General features: G+C 53.2%; 1 protein-coding gene across 1 annotated transcript; it reads left to right on the top strand.

Moving 5' to 3' along the window:
* Nucleotides 1-14,647, top strand: ERGIC3 (ERGIC and golgi 3). The gene is made up of 13 exons (XM_059133390.1): nt 1-166; nt 305-375; nt 479-566; nt 780-899; nt 6,727-6,820; nt 7,648-7,813; nt 7,958-8,015; nt 12,207-12,238; nt 13,062-13,158; nt 13,236-13,300; nt 13,957-14,093; nt 14,173-14,228; nt 14,432-14,647. The coding sequence occupies exons 1-13, from the start codon at nt 79-81 to the stop codon at nt 14,509-14,511; spliced, it is 1,152 nt and encodes a 383-aa protein (XP_058989373.1). The 5' UTR covers nt 1-78; the 3' UTR covers nt 14,512-14,647.
* The last annotated feature ends 386 nt before the right edge of the window (nt 14,648-15,033 follow it).

The raw sequence follows: 15,033 nt of genomic DNA, 5'->3' as shown, positions 1-15,033 counted from the left end.
GGCGTGGCTCAAACTCCTGGCCGGAAGCAGGAGGCCGCGGGGGCGGGCCGGCTGGCGTCCCCTTTCCGGCTGGTCCCCATGGAGGCGCTGGGGAAGCTCAAGCAGTTCGATGCCTACCCCAAGACTCTGGAGGACTTCCGGGTTAAGACCTGCGGGGGCGCCACGGGTAGGCCGCTACAGGGCCGGGGTCGCGGGGACATGGGGGTCCGAGAGCTTGGCCTGGGCGCCTGGACACGACTGGGCCTATGGTGGGCTTGAGAGAATGGAGCAGAGGCCCTTCTGACCCTCGCTCCCTTCCCCGCAGTGACCATTGTCAGTGGCCTCCTCATGCTGCTACTGTTTCTGTCCGAGCTGCAGTATTACCTCACCACTGAGGTAAGGGGCGGGCCTAGTACGTGGGCGGGGCTCGGCATTCTAGGGATGGGAGTGGGGAAGGAGAGGCGTAGGGTCAAGTCTTACTGAGGTAGTGCTGCTCCAGGTGCATCCTGAACTCTATGTGGACAAGTCACGGGGAGATAAACTGAAGATCAACATCGACGTGTTTTTTCCGCATATGCCTTGTGCCTGTGAGTACCCACCAGGGCTGGGAGTTGCAAGTTCTCAGGTGGGCTTCCAGATTCACACCTCCAGCCTTAGGTTCTGGGTGGGATTCCAGGACAGCCCCTTCCCCCTAATCCACTGCTGCCCCCAGACAGTCCCAGCATCCTCTTATCCTCCAAAACCCAGATTCTCCCCTTGCCCTAGGTTCCCAGTACCTTACCCTGACTTCCTGCTTCCAGATCTGAGCATCGATGCCATGGATGTGGCTGGGGAGCAGCAGCTGGATGTGGAGCACAACCTGTTTAAGCAACGGCTAGATAAGGATGGCATCCCCGTGAGCTCAGAGGCCGAGCGTCATGGTAACTGTGGGGAGGAGGCCAGATCTCAGATCCCAGAGCTGGACATGCCCAAGCCCTTCCTGCTGGCAAGTGGGATGTGGCTGGCCAAATGACAAATGAAGCAGCTAAGACCCAGAGAAGTCAAGTGGCTTGCTTAGGGTCCCCCTGTTATTAAGAATCAGAGTGGCCTGAAATCCAGGCTTAGTAGAGTACTCTAGTTGGCTATCATTCTCAGAGGTCTCCAATCCCTGCCTATCACAGGTGAGTAACAGAAGTTTCAGGATGGGTCTTATGTGCTGTTACCTTGGCAGAACTCCTCTAGGTGGACCCACATTTCTCTGGGCATTCGCTTCCCCATCCCGATAGCTGAATTCAGCCTTTAGTGTTCTTCCCCTCTGGAAGGCACTTCCAAGGATGGCTCAAGGTTAAGAGTTTACATTCTTGAGTTAGATTGCCTGAATGTAATTCAGACAAATGTATAATTTTGTCTCTTGCAGTCTATGATCTCACCTATAAAGCCATGATAAACACTAGTACCAACCACATGGAATTATACAATCAAATGAAGTCATATGTGTGTGATACCTGGTACAGTGTGGCTGCTCACCCTAACTTCTTTCCTGTCTAGCAGAGAGCAAGGAATTTGCTATAGCATTGTAAATAGGGTATAAGAAAGCAGAGTGGAGGTTGATTCCAAGGGTTTTGCCGTGAGCAAATGAATGACATGCAATAGGCATGACCAGAGAGGAGAAAGAGAATGTGTGTGTGTGTGTGTGTGTGAGTGTGTGCGTGTGAGAGAGAGAGAGAGAGGGAATATTATCTATCTCCTGCCGTGTAACAAATTATCCTCAAAATTAGTGGCTTAATAGGACAAACATTGTTTTATTTCAGTTTCTGTGGGGTGGGAATTCAAGACTGGTGTGGTTGGGTGGTTCTGGCTTAGGGTCTCTCATGAGATTGCAGTCTAGCTTTTGGCTGAGGCTCTAGTCATCTGAAGGCTTGACTGGGGCTGGAGGGTCTGCTCCTAAGAGCTCAGGTGTATGGCTGTTGGCAAGATGCCTCAGTGCCTTTAAGCACACGGGCCTCTCAATAGAGCTGCTTCAGTGTCCTCAAGGCATGGCATCTGGCTTCTCCCTGTGCATGTGATCTGGGAAACCACAAGGTAGAAACTGCAGCTTCTTTTATGACCTAGCCTCAGAAGTTGGACACCATCATTTCTGCAGTATATAAGTGGTCACACAGATCAGCCCTATTCATTACGGGAGGTGGAACTACATAAGGATGTGAATACCAGGAAGTGGTGATCACTGGGGACTTCTTGGGGATTGGTCTCACAAGGAAGGATGAGGATTGAGGGGTAGATTTCAGGTTTGAGGCATGTTAAACTTGGGGTGCCCATTTTATACCTTATAATGTTCAGGAGGCAGTTAGACTACCAGTCTAGACGTTAGAGAAGGGCTGGGGAATAAATGTAGGAGTTATCGGCATGCAGATGGCATTAAAGCCATTGGACTAAAGGAGAAGACCTAAGGAGTAAAAATGTTAGTAGAGTAGAGGTCTAGGGACTGTACCCTCAGCCCCTCCAATATTTAGAAGTCAGGAAAAGAGGATCCAGGAAGGAAGATTGAGAGCCATTAAGGTAGAAGAGAAACAAGAGATGTTGCAAAAGCCAAATGGAGGCAGAGACTTTCAAGAAGAGAGAGTGAGCATCTGTCAGAAGCTGTTGATAGTCCTGTAAAATCAGTAAGAATTGATCATTGCAATTGACAACATGGAGGCCCCTGGAGACTTTACAAAGAACAGTTTCAATACTGTTGAGGATGAAAATCTGATGAAAGAACAGAAAAGGAAAGAGAGGCATTGAGTAAAAATAACGCTTTCAGGGGCACCTGGGTGGCTCAGTGGGTTAAGCCTCTGCCTTCGGCTCAGGTCATGATCCCAGGGTCCTGGGATCCAGCCCCTCATCTGGTTCTCTGCTCAGCAGGGAGCCTGCTTCTCTCTCTCTCTGCCTGCTTGTGATCTCTCTCTCTCTCTCTTTCTGTCAAATAAATAAATAAGATCTTAAAAAAAAAAAAAAAAAAACCACTTTCAGGTATTTTGCCATGAGAGAGAGCAGTGAAGGTAGGGTAGGGGCTGACAGAGAATGCAGGTGGCCTGGTGGATTTGGTAGGGAGATCAAGTGGGCTCTGTTGCTTCTCTGTTCATCGTGGAAATTGAAAGTGACGTCATGGGGCGCCTGGGTGGCTCAGTCATTAGGCATCTGCCTTCAGCTCAGGTCATGATCCCGGGGTCCTGGGATCGAGCCCCACTCAGGCTCCCTGCTTGACGGGAAGCCTGCTTCTCCCTCTCCCACTCCCTCTGCTTGTGTTCCCTTTCTCTCTGTCAAATAAATAAAATCTTTTCATCATGGGGCCATCTGGGTGGCTCCATCGATTAAGTGTCCAACTCTTGATCCCAGCTCAGGCCTTTATCTCAGGGTCATGGGTTCAGGCTCCACTTAAAAAAAAAAAAAGAAAGAAAAAATAACATTTTGTAAACTTAAACATTTGTATTCCAGGTGTATCGTGTGATGATTGGGTTACACAGGTGTTATGAAATGATTACCACAGTATGGTTAGCTAGCATATCCATCACTTCACATGGTTACGTTTTATGTGTTTGGTAAGAACCAATATTGAAGATCTACTCTCTTAGCAACTTTCAAGTATACAGTACGGTGTTGTTAACTACAGTCTATCCTATACATTAGATCCCACAACTTACTCATCTTATAACTGGGAGTCTGTGCCCCCTGATCAACATCTCCCTGTTTCCCCCACCTCCCAACCCCTGGCAACCACCATTCTAGTGTCTGTTTTTATGAAACAGGCTTTTTTAGATTCTACATGTAAATGAGATCATGAAGTTGTCTTTCTCTGACTTATTTTACTTAGCATAATGTCCTCAACCGTTATCCATGCTGTTGCAGATAAAGGAGTTCCTTCTTTTTAGTGGCTGAATGATACTCCACTATGTATATATGCACCACATTTTCTTTATCCGTTCATCTGTTGACAAACACTTAGATTGTTTCCATGTCTTGGCTGTTGTAAATAATGCTGCAAAGAACATGGAACTGCAGATACTGATAAGAGATACGATTTTGGGTTTTTTTTTTTTTTTTTTTTTTTTTTTTTTTTTTTTTTAAAGATTTCATTTATTTATTTGACAGAGAGAAATCACAAGTAGTCGGAGAAGCAGGCAGAGAGAGAGAGAGGGAAGCAGGCTCTCTGCTGAGCAGAGAGCCCGATGCGGGACTCGATCCCAGGACCCTGAGATCATGACCTGAGCCGAAGGCAGCGGCCCAACCCACTGAGCCACCCAGGCGCCCCCGATTTTGGGGTTTTTTGGATATATACCCAGCCATGGAATTGCTAGAACATATGGTAGTTCTCTTTTTAATTTTTGAAGGAACTTCTGTACTGTTTGCCATAGAGGCTGCACCAATTTACATTCCCACCAACAGTGCATGAGCATTCCCTTTTTCCCACATCTTTGTCAATACTAGTTATTTCTTGTTTTTTGTTGTTGCTTTATTTTTAAAGAGGGTTTTTTTTTTAAGATTTTATTTATTTATTTGACAGAGAAAGAAAGAGCACAAGTAGGCAGAGAGAGGGGGGGAAGAAGGCTCCCTGCCGAGCAGAGAGCCCAATGTGGGGCTCAATCCCAGGACCCTGGGATCATGACCTGAGCCGAAGGCAGAGGCTTAACCCACTGAGCCACCCAAGCGCCCCGTTTTTTTTGTTTTTGTTTTTGTTTTTTTTAAGTAGGCTCCACTCCTAATGTGGAGATCAAATTCACAACCCCAGGACGAAGAGTTCCATTTATACTGAGTCAGCCAGGTGCCCCAATACTAGTTATTTCTTGTTTGTTTTTTAAAGATTTTATTTATTTGAGAGAGAATGAAAGAGAGCACAAGAGAGGGGAGGGTCAGAGGGAGAAGCAGACTCCTGCTGAGCAGGGAGCCCCGTGGTACTAGATCCCAGGACTCCAGGATCACAACCCCAAACCGAAGGCAGTCGCCCAACCAACTGAGCCACCCAGGTGTCATGTTTGTTTGTATTTATGAATGGTAACAGCCATTCTAGAAGGTGTGAGGTGATCTCTTAGGGTTTTGACTTGCATTTCCCTGATGATTAATGCTGTGGAGCTCTTTTCCATTTACCTGTTGGCCATTTGTATGTGTTCTTTTGAAAAATGTATGTTCAAGTCCTTTCCTTTGTCCATTTTTAATTAGATCCTTTGATGTTCATTTGTTTTGCTGTTGAGTTGTATGAGTTCCTTATGTATTTTGGATAGTAACCCCTTATCAGATATATCATTTGTGAGTGTTTTCTTGTATTCCATCGGTTGTCCTGTCATTTTGTTAATCGTTCCTTTTGCAATACAGAAGCTTTTTATTGTGGTGTTGTCCCACTTGTTTATTTTTGCTTTTGTTGCGTATACGTTTGGTGTCATAACCAAAAAATAATTACCAAGACCAATGTCAGGGAGCTCTTTCCTTATTTTCTTTCTGAAGTTTTACACTATCAGTCTTACATTTAAGTCTTTAATCATTTCGAGTTAATTTTTGTGAGTTGTGTAAGATAGGGGTCCAGTTTCGTTTTTTGCATATAAACATCCAGTTTTCCCGGCAGCATTTATTGAAGACAGTCCGTTCCCCATTTGGACCATGGAATTTAAATAAAGAGGGAAGCGAGGGCGTGAGGGGGTGATGGTGTCATTGTTGTCAAAGAATTGGTGGTTTCTGGGTACCGGAGGTAGTGAGCTGGGAACATAAGGATAAGGAGTCAGAGATTGGGATACTTGAAATTGAATTGTGGAAGGTTTGCGGTCATGGGAAATAACAGGGTCTAGGTGTGCGTGTGGGAATGAGGCTCAGATGGGAGGACAAAATACGACTTGGGAAGGCAGGAGGTTGCGTTACTGAATATTGGAGTCTGCGGTTAGGAGGAGGTAGTTAAGAGTCAGGGAGTTGAGCGCGGAGAGAAAGGTCTGAGGTGTAGCACCAAGGTGAGGTGGTTAAAGGCACACGCCTAGAAACTAGGGCTGAAATCTGCCACTTAACTGTGTCACCCTAGGCAGAGCCACTTCTCATCTCTGAGTTTCCCAATCTTTACAAGTACGATGTGGGTAATAATCATCCCAACCTTCCTCAGATCCGTGTGCGGTGAAAGACATTCTGTGCACAGTGACCTGTAGTCAGCTAACACTTAGTATTTGCTGTTACTGTTTCATTACTTGTACTTTTATTTCGAGAAATAATACATGTGCCAAAGTGCTTAGTGCTGGATACATGGTGTGCACCATATAAATATTGGCTTTTTTTTTTTTAAAGATTTTATTTGTTTATTTGACAGACAGAGATTACAAGTAGAGAGGCAGGCAGAGAGAGAGAGAGAGGGAAGCAGGCTTCCCTGCTGAGCAGAGAGCCCGACACGGGACTCGATCCCAGGACCCTGAGCCGAAGGCAGCGGCTTAACCCACTGAGCCACCCAGGCGCCCCAATATTGGCTTTTTTTTTTTTTTAAGATTTTATTTATTTATTTGAGAGACTGCAAGAGAGGGGGAGGGGCAGAGGGAAAGGGACAAGCAGACTCCCGGCCGAGCAGGGAGCCTGATGGGGATCACGACCTGAGCTAAAGGCAGGCGCTTAACCAAATGAGCCACCCAGGCGCCCCAGTATTAGCTATTATTGTAGCTTTTATTATGCCCAGGCCACAGACCAAAGGGCCTGTGCAGGGGTCAGGGGTGCCGTTTTCGCTCTGTCTGCTCCCAGCTGATGCCCCTGCCTCTGTCCTCCCCTTAGAGCTCGGGAAAGTCGAGGTAAAGGTGTTTGACCCTGACTCCCTGGACCCTGATCGCTGTGAGAGCTGCTATGGTGCCGAAACAGAAGACATCAAGTGAGCTGGACCCTGGGGGCCGGGGTGGGGGGCTCCCGCGAGGCACCGTGTGTCAGCCATCCTCCGTCTGTGGCGGGCTTCACGGCAAGTGGGGGAGTTTGGACCGGGAGTTGAGTGGGGATGTGTGCCTCAGTCACTGCTCCTGGTGCACGTGCCTGGGGCTCTATGGCCAGGCCCTGCGTGGGGCCAGAGACGGGTGGAGGCTGAAGTGGTCCCTGCTCCAGTTCAGAGTCCAGCCGCCTGGGTCCTTGGGTCCTTGGGCAGAGCCACATAACCTCTCTGGGGAAGGGGGCTGATGAGAACACGTCTCCCAGAACAGTCACATTGGGGTTAGGGTATACTGTATGTAAAGAGCTGGGATTGTGGGCCCAGTCCAGGTAATGAGACCTGTGATAGGTGGCCACTGCTTCTGTTCCTCGGGCCCTGGCCCCCAAGAAGCTGATTCAGCAGGTCTAGGGTAGGGCCTGGGAGTGTGTATTTAATATTTTTTTCCCATTGTGGTACAATATGTATGACTTTTAAAACTTAGCATTTTAACCATTTTCACGTGTTGGATTCAGTGGCATTAACTACATTCAAGTGTTGGGCAGCTGTCACTGCTCTCTGTCCTAAAACATTTCGGCATCCCCAACAGAATGGGAATATGCATTTTTAACAGTCCTGCTGCCTCTGAGCAAACGTGGTTTGAGAACATTTGGTGGCCGGGGGCGAGGCTGGCAGAGGCTTCGTTCGTGGACAGCACTGCTCTGTCTCCAGAGGTCCCGGCTCCCGGCCTGTGCCTCTGTGCGGCTCTCACCGCATGCCCCACCCCTCCCCCCTGCCCGCAGGTGCTGCAACACCTGTGAAGATGTGCGAGAGGCCTATCGGCGTCGGGGCTGGGCCTTCAAGAACCCAGACACGATCGAGCAGTGCCGGCGAGAGGGCTTCAGCCAGAAGATGCAGGAGCAGAAGAACGAAGGCTGCCAAGTGTATGGCTTCTTAGAAGTCAACAAGGTACAGGAGGGACTGAGGTGGGAAAGGGCCAGCTGAGCTGTGGGTTGGCCTCGCTCCTCGGTGAACCGAGGGCCCTCTCAGGCCCTCAGGAGACCAGAGGAAGGGAGGAGACGGCTGGAGAATGAGTGGGAATATCCCCTACAGGTAGCCGGAAACTTCCACTTTGCTCCCGGGAAGAGCTTCCAGCAGTCTCATGTGCATGGTGAGTGCACCTGCCTTCGCTGGGGGGTTTTAGACCCCGGATGCCCTGGTGGGTTTGAGTGCCCCTGCGCCTGCCCGATGCTGTGTGTCCTCGACCCGGGGGAGACCCTCATCACAGGGCAGCAGTTTGGTACACAGTTCAGAGCACAGTTCAGGCTGGGGACCCAGACTGCCTGGGTTCAGAGTTCAGTTTCAGACCTTACTGGCTGTGCGAAACTTGGAGGAAGTTCCTTCACCTTTTTGAGCTCGTTTCCTATTTTATAAAATGGAGAGGCTGGTCCTTCTCTCCTAGGGTGCTTGTGCGGGTGAAGGCTGCGGCCCAGAGCCCGGCTGTGGGGGGCACTTGTCTCAGAGTAGTTCTCAGGATCAGGTGTGCCGTGTGGGAGGCTTGGGGGTCAGCAGGGCAGGGCTCGAACACAGGGTCAGCCCCTCCCAAGTTAGGTCAGATTTGGGGACTATGGAGCCCCATTCAATTTCTTCTCTAAAATGGGGCTGCAGATACTAGTCCCCCCCCCACACAGACAGGTTGTTCACACGGATGAATAAGTGGGATTTCTGTTCCTTCCCGGGTTCCTTCGTGCACACACTGGGTATGCGGTAGTCACCGCGTGCCCCTTCTAGTCTGGGTGCTCACAGCGCAGCTCCAAACAGAACACAGTCCTTGTCCTCAGCGTGTAGTAAAGAAACACACCACAAACGTTACTGTTGAGTACTGTGAGCCCAAGAAAGGCAGGATCAAGATGACGGAGGCGAGGGGCTCTGGCGAGACGGTGCATATGTGCCATTGGTGTCGGGTGGGCGGGGAAGGACTGATGGGGAGGCATTTGAGTAAAGACCTGAAGAAGGTGAAGGAGCTAGCCCTGGGGTGTCCGGGCAGAGGTGTCTGAAGCAGAGAGAAGAGCAAATGCAAATCTCTGAGCTGAGAACGGGCTTGGTGAGTTGGAGACGCCGTAAAAAAGCGGGGGATTGGCACGCAGCGAGCAGGGCAGTGTGGCTAGGGGTAAGGTGAGCCTGGTAACGGGGCCACAGCCTGCAGGGTTTGGGAGGGCACCACAGGGACGAGGGCCCTTACTCTCCGTGAGACACACAGCCATCGTTGGGCTTTGAGAAGGTGCTACGTGCTGTGACTTGACTTGGCAGAAGTAGGCAGCACTCTGCTCCGTGGACGAGACTGGGGGCAGGACAGAACCAGAGAGGCCGGTAGGAGGCCATGGCTGTGATCCATCTGGGCACAGGATGATGGGGGCCGGGCCAGAGCCGGGGAGGGACAAGCAGGGCTGGCTGACGTTGGAGGGAGAGGCCGAGAGGCGTGGCTGATGGGTGGCGGTGGTGATGCGGGAAGGGATGGGGTCAAAGATGGCTCCGAAGTTTTGTGCCTGAGGAGTGAGAGGCATGAAGTTGTTTCGGGAGAGGGGAAGCTTCAGAAGAACGTGTTTAGATGGCTGGACAAATCAAGCAGGAATTCAGTGACTGATGTGTTCAGGCTGGTGGGCTCCGGGTGTCCTTTTAGACAGTCCGGATGCTGGTAAGCAGCTGGCTGGATCTGGAGGTCAGGGGAGAGGTCCGGCCCCGAGATACTTAGATGGCAGTCCTTGGGTATGTAAAACAGTGGAACAGGATGAGGTCGCGTGGAGGTGAGGGTAGGCAGTGAGGAGGAGAGCTCCAAAGACAGAGCGTGGCGCCTTCCCTGTCAGAGGACACGGGCATTGGGAGGAAGCAGCCGCTGGACCGGTATGGAGCGCTGGTCAGACGGGAAGGCCAGCGAAGAGGGGGTGTCCTGAAAGCCTGGAGAAGGAGGCATTTCCAAACCCAGACCCGATGTTTCTGCACGTTGACTGAGAGTCGCCCACTGGCTGGATGACCTGGCAGTGGTCACTGTGACGTTGGTAGCAGTTTTCGTGGAGTGATAGGGAGCACGCACTGTGTGGCTCAGGAAGGAAAGGGAGAGGGGTTGGAGCCTGTGAGAAAGCACCACTCTTCTGTGGAGTTTGCTTGAAAGGGAAGAGGTGGGCTGGACCTAGAGGGCAAGGGCCAGACTCGAGGGGGCTGGTGGACAAGCTGTGCGAGGCAGCAGTGGGTGATATGCAGTGGGAACAGTCCGCCGTGCCACAGAGCCAGCCAGTCCTGCTCCAGTTCTCGAGAGGGAAAAAGAAGACAGAACCGAGTGCCCTAGAAGTGTAGAAAGTCCAAACATGGCGACGGGAGGAAAGGCTGACCACTTCGGGACAGGTAGGATGACAGCTGGTGATCAGGAGATCATCGGGAAGGGTGACAGGGTTGTGGAGGAGAGAGTGGTGGCCAGACTCGAGAGCCGAGAGCTGTTGAGAGGCGCGAAGGGCCAGCCTGCGCTTCTGTGTGGATCTCGAAGGGACTAAGACGAGTAGGGAGAGTCAGTATACTTTGCCAGCTGCAAAGCTGGGGATTTTTAGGGCAGCTCGAGGGACCATGATCTGGAATGGCATTAAGAAGCAAGGCCTCACTTTGGGCTACGAAGGAGGCTAAGCGTGGGGAAGAAATCGTCACCCCTGAGGGGGCTGCAGGGAAAGGACTGTCAAGAGAGAGCCAGGCTGCGGTTGGAGCGCGACAATGAATTGAATGCATAGAGGCTGAAGAAGTAGGGGTTTCCCTGATGAGTAATGGGGCCCCCTGGGAGGGTTGGGAGTCGGGATTGTATTGGGGGATGTACAGAGCTACAGTGTGACGGGCGTCCGGGGGTGAGAGATGAGCTGGCGGTCCTGAGTGCCCAGGGACTGCGGTGAGCAGGAGGAACGGGCCTCCTGGGGGCAGCGCCGTGGCTGGTGTGGAAGGCGGTGTGCAGGGATGGGGCTGAATGCTGGGTAGGGGCGAGAGGTGGGTCCAGAGCCCCCTCTTCTGGAGGGGTCAGGGGAAGGGTAGTCTCACAGCAACGCTGGGAGACAGTCGGGGTCGCGCTGCTGGCCCGGGCTCTGGAGGCACGCAGTGAGAGGTCCGCTCTGCTGCTCCACGTGGGCTGCAGCCCGAGTCAGGGAGCCCAGAGCAGAGGTGCTCTGTCTCCCGGGAGGGTGTTCAGAACACTAGGCTACAGTTGCCTGAGGCCAAAGGTCTGGCTGAATGGAAGGTCTGGGAGCTAGTTTCTGACATCTTTGTTGCTTTATGGGGGGATGATTATGAAGTTTACCTTGTGCTTTTCCATCTTAGATCCTACCTGGTCCTCAGGACAGCCCTTTGTAGAGATCACTGAGCCCCAGAAAGGGCAAGTTGCTTGCCCAAGGTCATACAGCTAGGAAAGTGGCTTATTGGCCTCTAAATCTTTTATTCTTCCTAGGCCAGCGTACTTCTGCCCCCAAGAGCCCTTGCATTCCTCCCTGGCCAGGGAAGAGTTCCCCTGGGGATGAGACCAGGAGGAGCCTTGTTAGCAGGGCCCAGACCCTGCTGCTGAGCCAGAATATTCCAGCCTTCCTTTCTACCATGTGTCTTGCTCCGTAGTTCTCGTTGTGAAGCTCTCAATCTCTTTTCTCTTCCTCCCGTCTCTCTCCTGCCCTCCCCCGTGCTGCAGTCCATGCTGTGGAGAGTAAGTGGCCCTGCCCCTCAGGGAGGCCAAGCCCCCGCTTCTGGGGCAGCCTACCCTCTCAGGACGGGAGGAGGTTTGGAGGGGCCTGGGATGGGGGTCTTACTTTTCAGGTAGGGTTCCTTCAAATAGGAGAGATCAGGGCCAGAGGGCAGGAAGCACTGGTTCTGGAATAGACAGTACAGGGTACCCATAGTGTTTCCTTTGGGGGCTCTGAGGGTGAGGGTCCGGGGGTCGGGGAAAGTGCTTGGACAGCCTTCTCAGGGCCCACCTCACCTTGGGGCTCAGCAATTGGCCCTCAGCTGTACTTAGTGAGAGACCAGAGTCAGCGGGGCTTGTCTCCAGAGGTGCAAGCAGGGACTTGGTGGGAGTGGAAACCTGGGAGACGGCCATAGAGGGCTCCCTGTATGTGTCGGGGGGAAATGGGGTCTGTGTTCTTAAGGTCCGAGGAGGGTCTGGACTCGCACACAGGCCCAAGGGGGGCCTGACGGGCGGCCCTCCAGCAGGGCCGGGCTGGGGGGTGGAGGGTCAGAGGAGCTAGGCAGTCACACTCCAAGAGGGGTGTGGAGGCCTGAGCAAGGACGCTGAGGGAGCCAGGAGGCTGGTGCTACCCCATCTGGTGACCCCTTCTCCCTTCTCTCCTAGTCCATGACTTGCAGAGCTTCGGCCTCGACAATGTACGTACCACCAGAAGCCATGCGAGGTGGATGGGCATGGGGGATGGCTGCTGCCTTCTTGTCTCTGCAGGGATGTCCTGGGATGGGGGAATAGAGAAAAATACACCATATTCTGCCATGCCTGGCAGTCTGAGGGCAGAGAACTGAGGTCTGCACAGGCCAGAGATGGGCAGGGCTGGGCAAGAGCGTCCTGGGCAAAGGGATCCTCTGGCAAAGTCAGGAGGGAGTGGAGAACTTCTCAGAACCTGCAGAGGCGGGTGTGGAGGAGGAAGCTGGAGAGGTTGGCTCGGACCAGACTGCACAAGCCTCAGGCCAAGCAGCAGTCTGGTCTTCCTCCTGCAGGCAGTGGAGGTTATTGGTCCTTGAAGCGGGGTGATTATGTAATCAGATTTGCATGTTTTTAAAGACCTTCTGATGATTGAGGTTGATACAGACTAGAGCAGGACAGGTGTCGGAGCTGGGAAGTCTGGCCCCCTCAACCCCCAGGCTAGGCTCCCCTGGCTTGAGACTTCAGGCAGACCAGGCACCTGCCACACCTGTCCGTGCCCAGCCTTTACTGGCTTTGTGGTGGAATGCCACCAGAACCTCAGATTGGAGGCCCAGAGGCTGTGGACTCTGTGAGGAAGGAGTTCCCCAGTGGGGTGTAGGGGTGCCTGTGTTGGTCACGTTCTCCCAGGCAGGACATCTCCCTCCCTCCACCGTCTGCACACGTCCCCGCCCCAGACCCAGCATCCCTGTCTGCTGCTGTCCTGCGGAACCGTTGATGGGGTGAGGCCTGGTGGGGTCTTGAGTGCCAAGGCTCACGTGCTGCTGTTGCTTTCAGATCAACATGACCCACTACATCCGGCATCTGTCATTCGGGGAGGACTACCCGGGCATTGTGAACCCCCTGGACCGCACCAATGTCACCGCACCCCAAGGTACCAGCCTGGGAGGTAGCCCTTGGCTGCCAGAGCCCTGCCCAGCACCCATGCCCAGTGCTCTGTTCCCCCTGCAGCCTCCATGATGTTCCAGTACTTCGTGAAGGTGGTACCCACAGTGTACATGAAGGTGGACGGGGAGGTGAGTCTGCAGGAGCTCAGCTGTCAGAGTCCCTCATGGTGCCAAGCACTTGAGTCCTGTTGACCTGGGAAGTGGGGTGCTGCTCTTATCCCCAGATGATGGATGGCAGGCTGGGGTCGGGGGAGTAATACACCCTCACAGCCAGAGTGCAGGGCCCAGGCTGTCAGACTTGAAAGCACTTTAACTTTCTACTTGCCCTCACTGCCTCCATCCATTCCTCTGGTGCTCACCGATCCTGTGGTCTGCCCTGGGCTGGGGGCTAACCCTTCCTGGGGGCCCTCCTCCCCTTTCTGCTGTGGCCTATGGGGCAGCATCTCGGCAGACAGGAAGTCAGGCCTGGCCTTGCCAGGAACTCATGGTACGGCCTTGGCAAGTTGTTTCCCATCCCGTGAACCCCCACTGAGAGAATCCACCCCATGTAGCTGGGATCGGTCAACTGTAGAGAGCTGGTGACCCAGGGAAAGGCGGGGTGGTGAGGCTGAGAGTGTGTCTGGGTGGCCCCTGGGTCTTGGGTGGTCATTAGCAACGTAGGGCCTTGTTTTCTCTCCCACACAGTCCAGGTGCCACGGACAAGGGCAGGAGCAGGTGTAGGGCTGAGAGGGTTTGAGAGCCAGGTCACAGACTTGGCCCCGGCCCAGACTCTCTTCCTGTCCCAGGTGCTGAGGACAAATCAGTTTTCTGTGACCAGGCACGAGAAGGTCGCCAACGGGCTGATGGGTGACCAGGGGCTTCCCGGAGTCTTTGTGCTGTATGAGCTGTCACCCATGATGGTAAAGCTGACAGAGAAGCACAGGTGAGTGTGGCAGGAGGGAGGGGCCTGGGACTGCGGGGTGGAGGGGTACCTGCTGACCCCCTGCCTGTCCCTCCATCAGGTCCTTCACGCACTTCCTGACAGGCGTGTGTGCCATCATCGGGGGCATGTTCACAGGTTCGAAGCTCAAGGGCGTCTGTGTGGGGCTGGGGCGTGGGGGGGGATGTGAAGCTTGGGTTCCCTGCTGGAGTTTTACTTGGGGAAGGAAGACTACCTCAACAACCAAGGGGAGATGCTGGCCTAGCTGGTCAGGTGACAAGGCTCTGGGATCCAGTCAAGGGCCCAGCGGGGCCAGCACCAGCCCTTGTGTCTCTCCCCAGTGGCTGGACTCATCGATTCGCTCATCTACCATTCGGCTCGAGCCATCCAGAAGAAAATTGACCTCGGGAAGACAACATAGTTGTCTCCTTCCCCCTCTGTTGTTCTGTTCTCCTGTTTCCCTTTGGCCCTGTGGTCATTCGCAGCCTCTTGCCCACCCCACCCCCACTCGGCGTCGGTCTCAGTGCAGGTTCATAAATCTGTTGGTTGTGATAGTACTGGCTGGTCTCCGTGTGGTTCTTGTCTGGTTGGAGCCTAGAAACAACCCCTCATCACAGCCACTTCCCAAAGGCAGTCAGGACTGACAGATCAGGCCAGGTGCCCTCTGGGAGCCCCACGTGGACATCCCCTGGCTCATGGGGCTTTAGTCACACCAGATGAATGTCTGTCCCACAGCCCTGTCCTCCGTCCCTCCTGTGCGGTTGTCTTTGGCCTTTGGGGCTCAGCTCCAGGGTGAAGATGGACCTTTCCAGTAGGAGCTTCCCGGAGCCACCACGGCCCGCAGGCTTATGACAGGCTGACCCAGTGGTACTAGGGCCTTGGGTGCAGGCTGGGGCTTGCCACCTCTTCCGTGATAGCTGAAGCCAGGGCCTCTCCCTGCCTC

Source organism: Mustela lutreola, chromosome 9 (assembly GCF_030435805.1).
Source record: "Mustela lutreola isolate mMusLut2 chromosome 9, mMusLut2.pri, whole genome shotgun sequence".
NCBI lineage: Eukaryota > Metazoa > Chordata > Mammalia > Carnivora > Mustelidae > Mustela > Mustela lutreola.
Note: the sequence above shows the minus strand (reverse complement) of the source record. Positions and strands in the feature narration are given on the sequence as shown.